Source organism: Suricata suricatta, chromosome 2 (genome assembly GCF_006229205.1).
Source record: "Suricata suricatta isolate VVHF042 chromosome 2, meerkat_22Aug2017_6uvM2_HiC, whole genome shotgun sequence".
Lineage (NCBI taxonomy): Eukaryota > Metazoa > Chordata > Mammalia > Carnivora > Herpestidae > Suricata > Suricata suricatta.
This window is the reverse complement of record NC_043701.1, coordinates 53854743-53873619: the sequence shown is the minus strand read 5'-3', so window position 1 is coordinate 53873619 and position 18877 is coordinate 53854743. Positions and strand designations below refer to the sequence as shown.

Below are 18877 nucleotides of genomic sequence, written 5' to 3'. Positions count from 1 at the left end.
CACAACTCTACAGTGGGCATCCTGCCCCTCCCATGGAATCCTCCGTCCCCCACCACCCAAAATCCCCAAGGGCTGTTCCATGGTGCCGCAGCCCTGACAGCCTTGCTGGGCTCCATATCTGATGATCCAAACTTGATGACAACTGCCATGTCTTGAGCGGTTATTACACAGAAGGAGATTCACAGATTTTCCTTACTTAATTCCACACTTCCAAACAATCTTATTACTTAGGTCTAATTATTCCCTTTTTAGGGATGAAGGCAGTAGAGCTCTGATGGGAGTCACGGACCAAATGCTTGCTGGTAGCTGAACAGGGACGTGAAGTCCAGTCTATGAGGCTTAAGAGTGTCTGCTAGTCCCTTAGCACTCTGCCTTTCTTTTCTTTCTACCCATGAAAGTCATTGGGCCATCAGGACAGCTGGCTGGAGCCAAGGAGACAAGGGGTTAACCACATTCATGCAAAAATGGAATGACTCAAGTCTTTGATTGAAGTGTTCACCCCTCACATGCAGGGGAAATTGCATTTGTGAAAATGATCAAAGAACTCATTAGTCATTACTGGTAGGAGTTTGGAAGGATGTTTTCATGCTGAGAAATAAGAGAATACATCTATAAGCTCTCTATAAAACACCGATTTCCTATTTTTGTTCATGTGATATGTTAGCAGCACACACCTGTTATTTCCTTTACAGTTCTTAGAATATCCAGTTCCTTTGGATCTAGAGGTGGAGTGCGTGTGAAGGAGTCACTGAAAAACAAAGCAACGAAATGATTATTGATTAACAATCTCTACCAGTGAACAAAGTGGATTTTATGTTTCTCTCTACTGGTGACTTAATCTGTTACTTACCCTCTAAATGCTACTGGTAGGATATGAAGATCTCCACTGATTGATGTGCAGTTTTTGAAGTGTTTAATATTTGTAGCATTTATGGAAAGTGTGTCTTTAAATTCACCGATTCCTATTCCATTACAAACTGTAAAGAGAAGGGAAATGTTTATTCCATCCACATATGTTGGATTAAGAGTAGCTAGGGTTCTACAGGCCAAGGGAAGTGGGAAGGAACTATAGTCATGAGCTTATCAGTGCCGCGCTATCATTCATTCATTCAACAAATATTCACGGAGGACGGCTGGGGACTGTTAACTGTGGCAGGACTTGGAGTTATGTGGTTAGAGAAGGTGATTCTGTCCTCAGTGATTGCCGTTGCTGCCCTCAACTGGATTTGGGTACACGATGCTGTCAGCACAGAGCTCGACATGGGGCTCGAATTCACAAACTGCGAGATCATGACGTGAGCCAGAGTTAGATGCTTGACGGACCGAACCACCCAGGTGTCCCTTAGTCTAATTGCCCTTAACTACTCTTGCTTCCTCTGGTTAGTGTCTTGGCAATCCACCTGCTGCTGCCAGCACAGCCTCTGCCCAGCTCTCATCAGGGCATTCCCCTAAAACTCAACACCTTTCCTTGTTGTAACCTGGTTGCAGCTTTGTCGTCTGTCTTTTTTTATCTTTTTTTTTAAAGACAAGATCCTTCTTTTTTTTTTAATGTTTTTATTTATTTCTGAGAGAGAGAGAGAGAGACAGCATGAGCAGAGAAGAGTCAGAGAGAGAGGGAAACACAGGATCTGAAGACAGGCTCCAGGCTCTGAGCTGTCAGCACAGAGCCCGACGCGGGGCTCGAACCGATGAACCATGAGATCATGACCTGAGCCAAAGCCGGATGCTTAATTGACTGAGTCACCCAGGCGCCCCTGTCGTCTGTCTTAAAGAAACAATGGGCACATATACATACATATATATATATATATATATTTTTTTTTTAATTAGAAAGAGTAAGGTACATTCATTTGGGGCTGTTGAAAAACAGGACCAAAATGACCAGAAGTTCCACTGTGGGATATTTTGAAAAGTGTTCCTTCCAGCTATCTTCCATGGTGGCGTCACAACAGATTTGTGTTTTCCTTCACTTATTCTGATGTGAACAGTCCTCAGATCATCGAAACTATTCATTGAACATGATTGTTAATGGCTGTCTGATATTACAACATGGGGAATACTGTAATGACTCTTATCAGATAAACTGCTTTTTCTGCCCCTGTGTTTACTTGAGCCACATGCTTTGATCTGTGTCCTATTGCTACATCAGTCTCAGATGCCTTTTTGCACACTCTGAGCCCATTTATTAATTTATATCCACTCCTAAATTTCCATCTCAAAGGCCATCTCCACCCTAAAGCCCATATTTATCTGTTGTAATTCTCCATCTAGAATTTGCAGAGAAATTTTGGTACCTATCTTCCAGACTTATCTTGGCTTTGAAATACAATCACTGAAAATTTCACTGTTTAAGATAAGGTCCTTTCCTGTCCTCCCCTTGGACTTCTAAGGGGTGCAGTCAAGCCCTGCTCTCCCACCGCCCGCCTCTGTACTCTGCTCCCATTGGGAGCTCTTTGTTGCAGAGGAACCTTCCACCGCCGACTCTGGTGGCCAAGAATGTCCACTGGGTCTCTGGGCTCACTCTGGGTGCCAGCCTCCTCTCTGCTCTGGGGAGCTGCTCTAAGGACTCCTCTGTCGAACAGCTCATTCAAACCTTCCTGTGCTGCACCTAACACATTGTGGGATTGGGGATTGCCAGGTTTCCTTAGGATTCACAGGGTCTGGCTGACAATGGAGAATGAGGTGACCATATAAGGACTTCCCATTTCATTACAGGTCTGGCAGAGAATTCCATGCATTTGAGAGAATATTCATTTTCTCTCTCTCTCTCTGCTTGTGTGTAATAGTGGGGGCAGAGCTCCTTTAATTCCTAAAGTCAGAGATAAATTATGTATTCACCCCTAGACTTTCCTGGCACTGCCATCCTTACCCAGGGGTACTGCCCTATACCTGAATGTATCTGAATTGGGGATGTGCAGAAAAATTGGTCAGAATAATTATAGGAGAATCAAACTGTTTATTGAACACAAAATGAACAAAGCCAAGCCCAAGCCATCTCTGATTGTATGAGTCCATGTGAGGATGCTGACAGTAACCCTTTCTCTCCTCGGTGGACTCTTCTCTTTTTCTCCCTCTGTGCCAGCCACTGCCTCACATGCTTATTTTTCTCCTTCTATGTCTCCTCTGCCAACATCCTCTTCCTGAAGCCAGAGGCTACTCATCCATCAGGGCACTGACCCGCCTGGTCCACAAGGGTTATAAGACCAGGAAGACATGAACCCAGCTGATGAGCTCATGGGTCTGGCTTGGGACCAAGCTTGCATGAACTTCAAATCTTGGCTGTTAGTCTTAGCTGCTGAAACTTGGGCAAGTGATTTAGACTCTGTTATTCAGCGTCCTCATCTGTAGAATGGGGATCATGATAACACAGACTTCCCAGAGGTGTTGGGAGGCTTCAATGGCACGGAGGCTATGTCGGCCCCAGGGAGAACATGCATTAAATGTCTATAAGAGCAGAAAGGGGAGCGATCAGTTTCAACTGAAAAGACAGATGGCTGCACAGGGAAGACAGTACCTGTGGATAATGAGGTAGGCAGCGGTGCACTGAGGTGTTGTCTGTAACACCAAAATAGTGGAATAATCAACATGAGCACATAAAGGGACACCTGTTGAAAAAATTCTGTCATAGCCACAGAGTGAAGCCTATGCAGCTGCACTACAGAATGGAGATGTGCAGGACTTAAACAGAATGATTTCCAGGATATATTAAGTTTAAGAAGCAAAAGACGGTAGACAGTAGTTTTCGGGTAGAAGACATGATTGGGATACAGGCACCAGGTGGAAAGGCTCCTGCTAGCCACATGTTGAGCTAATCTGAGCACCCAAATGAATGACAGGAATGAATGAGAAGAAACTGAATAAAGAAGAATTCCACAAGTTCATGTAGGAACTAAAAAAATTTTTTTAGAAGAATGCCAACTAATAAAAGAAGAAATGACAGAAATAGGAAATCACTGTATTACAACCACTAAAAAAATCTTTTCTGGTTTGTCATCATTAGTAATGAAATAAAATGGCATCGTATGTCACTTGCTGTGAGACAATGAGAGGAAATCAATACGACATAGGCAATGTTTCTGCCTGAAAAAAGTTCAACATGAAAGCAACCATGAGGAAGAACATCCAGTGAAGGTAAACTGAGGGACCTTCTGCAACATACCTGGCCTAGACTCTTCATATCAGGTCACAGAAGACAGAAGGAAAGCAAGTGGGGGAGGGGAGCTGAACTGCTGCCATCAATTAATGAAGAAAATGGGGGCAGGATAGCTACATGAAACCCATGATCGTTCATTGAGGTCTGGCTTGAAGAGCAGCTAAAAATGACTTAATTGGGACAGAATGGGGAAGTCTGAACTAAACAATCCTAGAACAGAGTATTGAGTTGATGTTAAAAAATCCTGAATCCTGAGTGTGAACCTGTCTTTCCTTACTTAGGAGAATGGCCCCCTTTGTAAGAAAATATGCTGACAGATGTCGGGGTGAAGTGTTACAGTATTTGTAACTGTTCTATAGATCAGAAAACAATTTCACCCATGCATGCACACATACACATATGTACACACACATACACACAAATATTGAGACAGTGAAAGCCATGTGGCAAAACACTGACCAGTGGCAAATTCATATATGGGTGTTCACTGCACTATACTTACAATGTTCTGGGGTTCAAAAACTTTTATAAAAATGATAAAATAAAACTTGAACTAGGAGGACATTGGTATTAAGGATACTCCAAGAATAGGGCACAGTATGAAGGAACGAATATCCGAGCTTGAAGAAAGAGATTTGCTCAAGTCTCTTCCAAGTCTGATGCCGAGGGGGTTTGGTGGAGGTAGGGTGAACCCCGCCCCCTAGCTTCATGAGTAGGGAGAAAGCCTCGCCCCACACCGTGCAGGCCTCCTACCTTTACGGCAAGGCCCCTCACACTTTTTACACTTGCGGACGCCATCTTCCTCCACCTCATAGCTGTCAGAACTGCAGGCACGGACACACGAACCGTGGTCTGTCACCACGTAGTTACCTGGGGAGAGACCAGGAAAAGAAGGTGGTGAAAGCAGCACCAGGTGTTTCCAGTCCTCCCACAATTGTCTCCTAGCCTCCTACAAAGGGGCTGATGAAAGGGACCTATCACCCTCTGCTTTTATTTACCTTAAGGACAAAGAATGAAAGGCTGCAAACAGAAAAGAAATCGAGTTCAAGAGTTTTGAACAGCTTATCCAGCCACGGTATGGAGAAATAGATTTCAGCACGGTAGGAGACGGACGTGTTGGGTAGAACCTGGCGTCTGCTCACAAGTTTAGAAACATCTCTTCACAGCTCATTTTTCTGAATGGTCTACCTTTAGGCTATGGTTAAAGCTCGAATACTTATTAAAAACTAGGTGACCTTGACCAAAGCCTGCTCTTCCACCGAAGCTGCCCCATTTTAAGATGTGTATAATTTGTGTGGCTGACATGTTTCCCTCTGGGGTCTTGTCCCTATGCTGAGGGCTGGTACCACCACCAGTGATGCATCAAGCCGGGCACGTGGGTCCTCTTCCAAGCCTCCCCTCACATTGACTTAACTTATTTACATTAACATTAATGCAAATATTAATATTTTTTGGAGCTCTATGTGTTCCTGGTTTGACTTCCCCCACTATGTCCTGACACAGATTTCCTGGATATTTCTAATTTTTCTTTCTGTAAGTTGTCTGCTTTTCTGTCAGGTTCTGTTTTCCTGTGGATTTTCAAATTTTTTTAATGTTTATTTATTTTTGAAAGAGACAGAGAGGCAGAACATGAGTGGGGGTGGGGCAGAGAGCGAGGGAGACACAAAATCTAAAGCAGGCTCTAGGCTTCTGACCTGTCAGCACAGAGCCTGACACGGGGCTCGAACTCACTGACCCTGAGATTGTGACCTGAGCTGAAGTTGGACGCGTAACCGACTGAGTCACTCAGGCACCCTGTTTTCCTGTGGAGTTTTAAACTCTACCTAGTAAGCCCTCTTTCAAAGATGATCCCTGTGTCATAATTGTGGCAATTTTTAGAAATTCTAGTCAGTTAGTTCCATTACAATGGTGTACTGTTCAATTTGTGTCTTATTTTTTCTGTATAGAATTTAAAAGTTCTCATGTCCATGAATCTGGTAGGGCAATGGTGCCCCTCATAATGGTGCCTACAACCTTTTTCTCTTAGTTAATTTCCCTTCATAGACATTAGGAATGGTTTCTAAAGCTCTTTAATTAGATCACTCTGCACTTTCTCTATTAGGACATAATTCATATCACCATTTCCCTGAACACTGTAGCCATCTGTAAAAAGCAAATACAAAAAAGCAAAACCCAATCCAAAACAATTAAAACAAAACCAACCAACACGTAAAATCCCTCCTGTGCAGTGTCAGAACCCCAAAGAGGCACAATTTTGACCAGGATTTTAACCACTAAAAAAGGGGTGTCTTGTGACACTCTCTAACTTTGCTCTACTGGGGACAAGAGCTAAACAGTGAAATGGCCCAATGTGTGTGGGTTTGGGCCAATCAGACGGCTGAATATTCTGGACCACTTCAGCTCAACGTCGGTCCCAGGGTATGTTTCTTGTCCTGGCCACTATGGACCCAAAAACTGATGCTGGCGAACAGGGCACCAGGCATCGCCTGTCACCTACGGCAGTGTCCCAACTATACAGTTGGACAGGCCTACGGTCATCTGCCTGACAGCGAGGCAAACCTACGAACAAAAAGATTACCCAAGACAGAGGGACTCAAGGATTCCAGTAGGAAACAGAATAGGAAATGGATGTCTGATAACTGAAAGGGTTTTGCATGTGATGAACTTACGGGGGCATTTCTTCACGCAGGTGGCGCCGAAGCTGTATTTTCCCTCTGGGTTGACGTCCATCTGGTAGGTGGTGGGGTTGTAGAGCATGAGTGGCGGGCAGGTGTCTTTGCACGTGGCTTCATCCCGGAACTTGCGGCAGACCTGTTCACAGGAGGGACATGCACTGGTCAAGCTGGTAAGGATGCTTACACGGTGTCAAGTCTCTGCTGAAAGCTCAGATTACAGCTCTTAATGTTCAGGAATTTGATTAAAGCAAAAACAAAAACAAACACAAAACTAAAAAACAAAAAAAACTAGCAAAGTACTTTCAGTAGAGTCAGAAAGACCTTTTGTCGGTAGGGGGGTGGGGAGAGTAGGCAGAGGCTCTGAGCTGTGGTGGGAAGAGCAGAGGGACTCGGTTAGAAGATCCAAATGTAGCCCCAAGCCATGCTGAGGTCTGTGTGGCTCTGGATGTGTTTCATAATGTCTCTGTACATAGGTTGGCCTTACGAAATCAGCTCCATAGGTTTATACTGGGACTGACAGGGAGCAATAAAGATTTGAGAACAGCACTGCTGGCCAAAAATAAACATTAACCCCAGACAGCTCCTATTTATTCTGATGCCCATTCTATGCCCAGGTCCCGGTTATGCATGCCACGTGCACTGTGTCATTTAAATCATCTAACAGGTAGGTATTTGCCATCCATCATAGTCAGGTCAGGAAACCGAGACACAGAGGGGTCACATAATTTGCCTGAAGTCACAAGGTAAGTGGTGAAGGCAGGACGATACAAGATCTGGGGTCAGGCTGGGGGAGGGGTGGGTCTTACCAGGCAGTCGCTTTCACGGGGCCCTGTGCAGCCAGCGGCACACTGGTTATGGCAGCAGTCGCTGGGGGACCTGCCGCGGCAGCGCCCCGAACACTGCTGGGCGCAGATGATTTTGGTCACTGAAAAGGAGCAAAAGTCACCTGTGAGCTGAAGAGCCAGGGAAGATGAAGGTGAAGAGCTAGGGAATGTCATTTTGCAGGAACCTTGCAGAGTGCTTGCAAACGGCAGATGAAAATGTGAACCAGGTGATGGATGTAGGGATTCCTCGGCTCTTTCAAGTTCCCAAACATTCCCGTTCTGCCTAATAACACTGAATCATGACCTTTCTTTATTGCACCTCTGTTTTCTACTTATTTTTAATCACTTAGGAGAACTAACCAGATCAAGTCTAGTCTTCTGGACCTACTCAATAATTACATGCTAGTTACAATGGAGATGTTCATGATATGGAAAGCACAGCAAATAACAGAAGTGCCTGCCAGAAAGTAGTGTTTCAAAGGAAGGACAAAATCATCACATCACAATTAAACTGAAGGGCAGATAGTGAACTTTTAAGGTGACAGGTCCCCAGATTCCTTGGCCATCCATGCTCCTAAACTAGGATTCCTGCAAAAAAATCCTCCAGAGAAGATTGCTCCTGCTTCTGGGTAGGTGGGCCCCCAAGCGAGAGAAAATAAGAAGTGTTGTGACACTCAGGTAACATGGGCAAGTCTTCCGTTCCCAGGAAATTCTGCCAAATGTTTTTGCTCAGAGAGAATGGCTAGGTGTGCATGGCTGGCTTTCACTCACTCATGACAGGCTGGAATGCCCCAAGGAGCCCATGCTGGATTACCCACATACAGGGAGATTTGCAAGAATGTGGTTCCCATAACTGTGCGTATCTGGCCTCACTACGTCTGTGAGTCTTCAAAGGGAAAACATATGGTTCACTAAGTATAAGGGGAAAGGTGGGCACACATTTATCCAAAATTCTGTTTGCTGACTCACATTTCTGGCAATTCTCCGTTCCCGGACCCCAGCAACTTCCATTGGGACAGCCTGGATCACACTTTTGGCCTAAAACATAAAGGTAATAGTTAAATTTGTATCTCAGAGGAAGCAAACATGATGACAATCTGCCCAAGCCCTTGAGCAAGATGATGTTCTAGAAACAAGGAATGACTTTCAAATTTCTTATTCTCTATTTATTTGCTGGTTGGTTTGTAAGATGATTCAAAAGACTTTCATAAGAAAAAGAAAAAGATGAACCACGTTCTGCTTTTATTTACATTTCAGCTGTAGAAACAGAGGCAGAGAGTAATTATTGACTTGCCACAGGCCATGAAGACTGGGATTCAAATGAATTCAGTGGTCCAGTTTCCCATATTTGTTTAGGCTTGGAGAATTTTCCAGCTTCTCCCAGGATGCTAAGGGTGTCTAATCTGGTGGGGCTGGTATGCACCCACTACATTCTCACTATGTCACTTTCGAGTGACTGAGGGAGTGAGTCAGTGATCCTGGGGGAGATGGGGTCCTGCAAATAAACACTAGATCCCAAGCCAGACAGAGGCACCAAACACTGCACAAAGGGTCAACTGTTCACAGCGTACACCACCTTGCTGATTAGCTAAACCTCAGCTGTTGATTTGTAAGCTACTGTCTGGAAGTATTTGCAGTCGACCAATCAGTTTTTGCAGTTTTTATAAATGATCAACTACATATTAAAGCCACAAAGGCTTTTAATCTTATTAGTTGGGTTTTGTTTTTATTAGCGTGGAGATGCCTGAAGACCAAAGCTATAGCTCTATCTGTATACAGAGAACAGATTGACCACCAAGCTTGTTTAGAAAAGATCAGCCATGAAAGTACCTTTCCCTGCAAAGAGATGTAACCAAAAGGAGTTCATATGTGTCCCGAAGTCTTCTGCAGTCAGGGAGAATTTAATTCCTAGCAGAATTTGGATTTCAAATGGAAGAGCTAATGATTTCCCAAGTTACTGTGGAGCCAGGACAGCCCTTTAATGAGACTGAAAATCTTTACAATCACCCCTGTAATGAAAGGCATCAATAAAATGCCCATACTCTTTAGAATCATGAGAGATGGTAAGGCCAAACTCCAAATGCACAGTGTGGGCTGTGCATTGTGAAGAAGAGAGAGACAAAGAGACAGAAACAGAGACAGGAAGAAGAATGGAAAGAACAGAAGCGGTACACAGCAATGTTAAAGGTGGTTGGGTCTGTACAGCAATATGTTAGTTTTACTTTTTACCATATACTCCTTATAGTTCTCAAATTTCTATTATAAGCACGCAATAGGTTTATAAAACAAAAATACTTAAAATAAAAATGCTTAATGGCATCTTCCTGTATCAGAGAAAACATCTGCCAACCAATGAATCAAAGTTTGCCTATAATTCTATTATGAACTCCCCATGACAGAGGGAGAGAGGGAGGGAGAGAGAGAGAAATGCAGGCACATTATATAAAATATGGGCAGCAACAGAAAAAAACAAAAGGAAGAAATGAGAATCATCCAGAAGTAATCTATACATATATGTATATATAAGGACTGATGTCACACATTTGAGAAGCTTAACAGAGGACCACGGGAAAAGGGAAGGGGGAAAAATCATTTCAAACAGAGAGGGAGGGAGGCAAACCATAAGAGACTCTTAAATACAAAGAACAAACTGAGGGTTAATGTGGGGTAGGGCAGAGGAGAGGAGAAAATGGGCGATGGGCATTGAGGAGGGCACTTGGGATGAGCACTGGGTGTTGTATATAAGCAATGAATCATGGGAATCTACTCCCCAAGCCAAGAGCACACTGTATATACCATATGTTAGCCAACTTGACAATAAGTTATATTAAAAAAAAAAAGAATTGATGTCACACTATTCACTGTATCATGACTTTTAAAAAGCTAATAAAATGTTATGACAATTTTTCCATGCCTTTAAATATCCTTCTACCTAAGTATGATTTTTACTGGCATGACTGTACTATAATTTCTTTAGTCAAGCTCTTATTTTTAGATATCTAAGTTGTTTCCAAAATCCATTATAAATAAAGCTGCAAGGAATATTTTTGTACAAAAATATTTTTCTGTATCCTATAATTTTCATTCCCTTTATTGTTTTTTTCTTATTATTCCTAGACATGAAGTTCATAGGTCGGGAGGGGGATGCATACTTTAAAGCTTTAATACATATTGCCAAAATTCTATCCCTGACCATGTTTTATTAATTTATATGCCCATAAGAAGAATACGAGAATTTCTGCTTCTCCACACCCTTCCTGATCTGGGTACCTAAAAATAAATAAGGAATCCAAATTTTTAGCAAAGGCAAAAATGACATTTCTTTATTTTATCTTGACCTTTCAAAAATTACAATAAAAAATAACTTCTTACTTTATTTCTTGGCCATCTTGTGTGTGGAGCGGGGCGGGGGGTACAAACTGTTCACATCTTTGGCCCATTTTTCTTTTATTGGGAGGTTCGCTTTTTTCTTGGGATTCTTAAGACTACTTTATACAGTTTTTATTTTCAAGAATATTAGCCCTTTTCAAGGCAAGCAGATGATCCACAATATTTTCCTGTTTATCTTTAACATTTTTTTCCATGAAAGTTTATGGTGTCTGACTGGCTTTTCTCCAACTTGATATTATACATACTCATCTTTATGTTTCCTTCTAGCACTTACATATATATTCAGTAATTTATTACATATCATATGATTCGGAATTGCTATGGGTGTACAAAGTGGGTGATTGATTTATTTTAGTTTCCTCTTAAGTAAACCCACCTGATACAACTTCAATTACCAAACCACACCAACAATAACATAATATAAGGGCACCCTGGGTAACCTTTCTGAATCTCAAATCCATCGTCCATAAAATACTTAAATCACCTTATGAGATTTTGGGGATAAAAATTTAATGAGACAAGTTCTCAGAGGGCATGTGTGGCCTGAAAAGCGTTGGCAAAGGGCAGGGTTCCCCTTTCCAGCAGGGGAGTGGCAGGCCCCTCAACTTGTCCCTGTCGGGGAATTAATGAGGACAGCAGGGAAATGGTGTTCCTTTTTAAAAAGCATTATAGTTCTGTTGCTTTGATATTTTCTCCTTAATAGTTAAATCATTCTGGAACAATTTATTGTAGATTATGTAGATAATGAATTCTTCCCTTATTTGCTTAAAATGTCATTTCTTTATGGACATTTAATTTAGCAAGGCTTATTCTTACTGTCTTTCTCTTACATTATCAGTGGCTTATTCTTACATGTTTATTCTTAACTCAGTATCATATCAGTTTGTAGCTTTGTCGTATTTGAATCTTGTTATTGCGTGCACCTGTCATTCTTCCTTCCCAACACTTCAGGGTCTTTCCCATGGTCTTTTTTTTTTTAATGTTTTTACTTATTTTTGAGAGAGAGAGAGAGAGAGAGAGAGAGAGCGAGCGCGAGCATGACAGCATGAGCAGGGAAGGGTCAGAGAGAGAAGGAATCACAGGATCTGATGACAGGCTCCAGACTCTGAGCTAGTGGTCAGCACAGAGCCTGACACCTGGCTTGAACCCATGAACCATGAGATCATGACCTGAGCCGAAGTTGGATGATTAACTGATGAGCCACCCAGGTACCCCTTTCCCATGGTCTTGGTGTGATGAGGGCACATATGCCATTTGGGCTGTCTGACCTCATGTATGGGAAACCAGTATAAGCCTCTCAGCCTTCCTGTGTCAGTGTTTGTTTTTGTTGTCATTATAAATGTGCACAATTTAACCTCCTCAATGTCCATCAGATGGCTGTGGAAAGGTTAGCCATGATGTCATGAATAATACAAAATTTTATGTGGTAAGATACAGTTTTCAGTTTTGTTGCAAACACAGCAGGTGCCAAGCTCAGTCTGTGTCAGAATAATCTATTTATTAAACAGAGGGGCTCAAAACCCACATTCATAGCAGCATTATTTATAATTGTCAATACACAGAAGTAATGCAAGAGCTCACCAACTAACACATGGAGAGACAAAGCATGGGGGATGTGAGTACCTATATACACGCAGTGGAATATTGTTCATCCATAGAAAGGGAAGAAGTTCTGATGTATGCTATAACGTGGAAGAACTTGTGGATGTTATGATAAGTGATAGAAGCTAGTCAAATACTCCGTGACTCCACTTGTACGAGGTCCCTAGAACAGCCACACTCACAGAGACGGAAAGTAGCATAGTGGCTTCTAGGAGCTGGGGGTGAGGATGGGGAATTCGTGTTTAATGGGGACAGAGTGTTAGTTTCATGAGATGAAAGGAGATTTGAAGAACGGAGGAGGGTGGTGACGATTGCACCACGCTGTGAATGTACTTAATACTGGTGAACTGTACACTTAAAAATGGTTGAGATGGTAAATTTTATGTTAAAGGTATTTTACCACAATAAACAAACAAACAAATCAGTAAGATTAAATTAAACCCCCACCAAGGGGCTCCAGTGAATTCTGAAGATCAAGTGCGCTCCAAAGTCTTTGAGACCAAAGAAAACAAAAACAACAACAACAAAAAACCCAAAACAAAAACATGCATGCACTGCACAGTTCAGAGAAATAGAGAAGCAGGAAATGGTGATGGGTTCTTATTTTAAAGGACTGAAAGCTGAGGTAGATCAGGAAGGGGGATGCTAAGTGGAGCTTGGTAACCGCAGGCAAGTGTCTGCAGAGTTTCCCACACAGCACTGCCAGGGGGCCAAGTGGTGCGGCCTTGACCTACAGCCTGGCCCCCTGCCCGCCTCTCCCTGGCATGGGCCACTTTACTGATGAATGACAGGGACTAGGTCATGGGCATTAGGGGGAATATAGACAGACTCCTGCCCTGTGTGCTGTGCCCACCCTAACCTGGGGCTCCATGTAGGAGTGCGGAAGTTAGCTTAGTGCTTCCAGAAGGCCTGGCATCACATTGAGGCTCAGCAGCAAGTCTGAAGTACACAGAAGTTTGGCCTGACTCTGCCAGCGAGGATGGGGGAAGCCCACGTGCCAGGACTCATGGCCACACGAGGGTTCAGCTGTCCCGGGCGGGTGATCTGCAGAAACAGACCTTCCCTCTGTCTTAAATAAGTGCTCTCCTCATGGGCAGATCAACTGTTTACTAGTTAGTTGGGGTTGAGATTAATGTGACTTAAACATTGACTCTGCTTTCCAGCACCCCCCCCACTCCCCCCCAACACACACTACAGCTCTGTCCCAGCACAGGAGATCCGGGCAGAGGGGCTGTCTGTAGAACACTTACAGTTGCCCATGTGGTTCTGGAAGTCCATCGACATGTTGCTTATGAAATCGCTGTGAACGACATCTCGCCACTGGATGGTCTCCACGTTGCAGAGGACAGGGTTGTTGCTGAAACGCACAGCGCCCTGCAGGATTTCTGTACGAGCAAAGAGCCTCGGTCAGCCACCCACCGTGTCTTTATGCTCCCACAAAGTGCATATGCATTTCTCTACATTTTGAGTCCCACCAAACCAATGCCGGTGTCCAAACGAAACTCCCCATAGAGCTTTGGTGGGGGCAGCTGAAAAATGAGTTGATGATGGTGCCTTGGAGGAGTTAGGTTCCACCCCACCGCCTACCCGGAAATGGGCCTTTGATCAACAATCAGAATTCAGAACTATGGGGAGGAGGAAGGAAGCTGCACGATGATGTGAAGGGGCAGACGGGAAGGCAGAGCCGTGGCAGTCATGCACAGTGGGCTGGGGACGTCAGGAGAGAGGGCAGTGCTGTGAGCTGCGTCTGAGCTCCTCCCTGGAGAAAGCGGCAGGACAGTGAAGGGGCCTGAAGAGAATCCATATGTATAATAAAAAGATGGTGGACACTAGGAATGCAAATGGCGTGAAAAGCTGTAAGATGGTTTCAAAGGACATGAACAATCGGGGCAGATTAAAAAAATTCAAGGGTGAGGAAAGGGAGAGCGTTGCATCGATGACATGAGATAGAAACCGTTGCACAAAACACTGTAACAGGAGCTGTGGATTCTGCTAGGATGAAGTAGGTCTCCCGGCTGACAGGCAAGGGGAGCAGGGCAGGTCACAGAATGAGCTCATGCCACAGAAGACCCTGCATGCTACGCGACAGGGCCAGGTACTCGGCTAGGTGATTTAAACACATTCTCTTTAAAATTTTTTTTTCATGTTTATTTGTTTATTTATTTATTTATTTTTGAGAGATGGAGAGAGACAGAGCGCGTGCAGGGGAGGGGCAGAGAGAGAGGGAGACACAGTATCCCAAGCAGGCTCCAAGCTCCAAGCTATCAGCACAGAGCCCGATGCAGGGCTTGAACCCACGGACTGTGAGATCATGACCTGAGCTGAAGTGGAAGGCTTAACCGACTGAGCCACACACACACCCTTAAACACATTCTCTCAATTAATTCTTGCAATGGTCCGAGGACTCTCTGTAGGTATAGATCCATAAATAATGCTCAGCCCCCGCCTCCAGCACCCCCCAGGCAGGGAGATCTGGATCTGCCACATGCACAAAGTACCATCTTGGAAAAGGAAGGGGCTTCCTGAGGAAGAGCTCTGAGGCTGCTGGAAAGCATGGAATTCCCCAGAACAGACAGGAGCGGGCTGTGGAGGAGCACAGAGGGAGGCTGCAGCCGGCTGCAGAAAACTGCAGCAAAAGTGTGTCCTGAGATAGGCGAGCATTTTCTTTGGCGGATGGTGGGGAACAAAGGAATTGTAGAAGGCAGGCTGGGAGGTCTAGAGGCCCAAAACTGTGGAGCTTTGGGTATAAAGTCGAGAGATGACAGCAAGGCCATCAAGAGAGAACATTCAGCCAGGAGATGGCCAGAGTCGAGAGGATGAATCTCTGATGAGAGGTCAGAACTGGAAACACACACTAGGGGCATCGAAGCTGCTGTGACAGTCGGGACAACAGAGCATGGTGGCATGAAAGAGAGCACCTTGGAAGGTCACGGTGGGCCTACAGAGCTCCCACAATCTGCAATTGCGAGAAGTAAAAGGAAGGCAGCAAAGATGGCAGACAATTCAGGTGCCCCTGCCTGGTAACTTAGAAGAGAACGAGGTGAACTGTCTGGAGACAGTCATTTCTTTGTTTTTACTTTCACTATTTCATGATTATATACCTGGTGGTCAGCACTGAGTTAATTATAAATAACAGTACTTAATACTAAAAAATTCACAATAATTATGTAATAACATTGACTAATCTGCATTTATACAACCCCATGCCAACCACAGAAATAATACCAACAATAGGAATAACTTCTAAATGCTTTTTCTATGGTAATCTGCTTAATTTTCTCAACACCTGTATCAAGTGTGTTACCGCTGCTATCCACATTTTTAAAGAGGAGGAAACTGAGACACAGAGATTCCGCTCCGGGGGCGTCTGGCTGGTGAGTGATGGAGCCAGGGGCTGGGACCCAGACAATCTGGCTCCAGGGTCCACGCTCTTAACCACATCGGCCTGTCACCATGAGATAGCACGAGGCCAGACAGGCAGATTGAGGCACGCCGAATGCACGTACTCTTTCGCAAAATGTGTAAATAGCACAAATTAGTACTCGAGTAAACACAGAGCGGGTGCGTGGGCACCCTGAGCAGCTGAAGTGGTGGGTGTTAGGTCTTAGGGTGGTTTTATAGAATGGCCAAGCCCAGGGGCCCACTCGTGTGGTGTGCCAGTGGCTTGTGAGCCCCGGATTGGAGGTGTTGGCGATTTCCAGCACTACCGGCAGTCAGGCCTCCACGGTCCCCAGGAGTCCCTCTGTCATGCATTCTCTGCTGTCACCGCCCCCTCCCCCACATCCTGCTTTCCTGGTGGGCCCCCTTCCCATCAGAACTGCACAGCACGTGGGAAGGGTGAGGACTCTGGGGGAAGACATTTGGTGGCCATTTCTGGCCATCTCTTCACTCACTTGGGACCTTAGGAGGGCTCCTTTGCCACCGTTTCTTTATGTGTAAAATGGTGGGAGTTTAAACGCCTGTTCTGAAGGGAGGTGGTGGGCATGAAGTTCCTGATTTAACATGACCGGCACTGCGCCTGCCACATAGTGAGGGCACGCTTGTCATTATCTTCAATTTTGTTTAAATCCACTTGCTGTCTCTTCTATGAGCTTCCTTAGTTTCCACTCGGAGGGTCTTCACAAGTGTCCTACTCATACGAATTCAAACTCCTTTTGTAATCACGTCATTCCCTGTCCTTAACTTAGATGTGAATTTCTGTGTAACAGCATTACTCTGAAAACAGTTGCAAACAGGGGTTGGTTTTTAATGCAGGTAGTAAGGCTGGCACAGAAAGTCTGCCCCCAGAGTCCTTACCCTTCCCACATCCTCTGCAGTTCTGATGAGAAGGGGGTGCCCCAGGTCATCTGGATATTTTTCCATGAACATAGGAGAAGTGGTACCTGGCTTAAATCTTCCCTTACCATCCAATCAGCTATCATCTTCCTAAAAACTTCCATCTACTGTATCTTGTACACAGTTGGCACTCAATACATTTGTATTTGATGAACAAAAGTCTTCTCTCGTGGCATGAAGAAAAGTGACAGGTTTGCTGAGGGGATGACTGGGTGGTTCAATCAGATAAGCATCCAACTTCTTGATTTCAGCTCAGGGCATGGTCTCATGGTTTGTGAGCTTGAGCCCTGTGTGGGGCTCTGTGGCGGCAGCATGGAGCCTGTGTGGGACTCTCTCTCTCTCCTTTTTCTCTCTGCCCCTTCCTTGCTCATGCTCTCTCTCTCTTTTTCAAAATAAATAAACTTTAAAAAAAAGTGACAGTTTTGCTGAGTACCATCTGAGCAGCTCTCTGCACCACAGCCTCCCTGTGCCCTGGTCTCTCACCGTGTAAATTTCTCATGGGCAGCTCCCGCAGTCCGGTTCTATTTGTGCCGTAGTTGGATAAGACGGATAAGGCGTGGGTGTTTTCATAGAGCACATTTCCTCGGATGATCTGCAGATTTTCCAAAGGAATCTTCTCCACTGTGTTGAGGGCAATGAGTACATAGCCGGCAACTTCCTGGATAGTCTAAGGAGAGAAAACACAAACACGGTATTTCTCTTATGCATAAGTCAAGAATGCAAGATCTAAAATGGGTCAAGAAAGCCCAGGGCACCTACGTGAGTACTGACAAAAATGAAGCATGTAGATAACTACAGTGGGGACATGGGAGGTGACAGAATTTATGATGACTCCTATACTTTCACTTCTTGAGCCTGCAATAATAAAGGGTAATGTGCATTATTTAGGAATGCTGTGACTCTCATTTTACTCGGTGTTCAATATACTCAGAAGAGAATGGAAATGTTTTATTAATTCACTTTATATCTGTCTTGCGAGCTTTCTTATTAAAAAAGAAAGAGAGGAAGGAAGGAACCCAGAAGGAGGCCAATCAAATCCAAAATTTAACTATCGCCAACATCTGATGCCTTCCCAGTGCTCCTATTGCCTCCCTAGACCCTACTGAGAAATAGTTGGGAAATTTGTGAAGTGGTGTTGCTGAAATCAACCAGAGTGGAAGTATTTACATTAAGGAAATAGGCAAATGTTACAAAGCAGGACTTTTTTTTTTTTTTAAGAGCCAATATATCAGGATACCACAGTTAAAGTACTGATTAAATGTTTAATATCAGGGTCTGTGATTATTAGCCTCTTTCTCTTTGACGTGATTTCATAGCTACAACTTCATACTAGCTGGTGAAGTGGCTTTTTGATAAAACCCGTAATTGGCCCGTAATTTTCATCGCAAAAGCAAACAGACTTCCAGTTAAATTCTGTTAAGGTCTTTATGTACTTATATTCCTTCTATCATATTTGGGTAAGACAGTCAAATTCATCGCACTAACTTTTAAGAAGGAAAGGTCGTAATTCCTTTGCATGTAGGTGATTTCCAAATTCCCAAGGACCACCTCACAGTTATTGAACATCCTCTGAAGGCTGAGAAAGTGGTCTTCAAAAGTGCCCAACTGGGTGAGCCGGTTACTTGTGCCTTGGCAAACTGCAAAAAAAAAAAAAAAAAAAAAGATATCACATGAAATGCCAGGTAGAGTCGCAGAAATAAAAATGTTCACAAATTTCAACAAACCTTTCGAGAGTGACTTATAATATAAATTCTGGTAAAAGGTCACTCAAAACAAATGTGACAAGAAATGTTTGTTTACCTAACGTACAGTTCGTAATAAAAGATAGCTCATTCCTACAATGCATGAAATCCTTATAAAATGTTAAAAATTCAAGGGGAAATGGGAAAATTCTATAA

At 43.9% G+C, this 18877-nt stretch overlaps 1 protein-coding gene across 1 annotated transcript in view; it reads right to left on the bottom strand.

The window, feature by feature from the left end:
- The window catches only part of EGFR (epidermal growth factor receptor), a 69332-nt gene extending 50724 nt beyond the window's left edge, over positions 1-18608 (bottom strand). Inside the window, exons 1-9 of the mRNA XM_029926374.1 lie at positions 18465-18608; positions 17463-17646; positions 13895-14029; positions 8622-8690; positions 7635-7753; positions 6823-6964; positions 4907-5023; positions 851-977; positions 675-748 (exon numbers count right to left, since the gene is read on the bottom strand). Coding sequence (XP_029782234.1) covers positions 675-748; positions 851-977; positions 4907-5023; positions 6823-6964; positions 7635-7753; positions 8622-8690; positions 13895-14029; positions 17463-17646; positions 18465-18545 — 1048 coding nt within the window. The 5' untranslated portion in view covers positions 18546-18608. The remainder of the gene's footprint in view (positions 1-674; positions 749-850; positions 978-4906; positions 5024-6822; positions 6965-7634; positions 7754-8621; positions 8691-13894; positions 14030-17462; positions 17647-18464) is intronic.
- Positions 18609-18877: the final 269 nt, after the last annotated feature.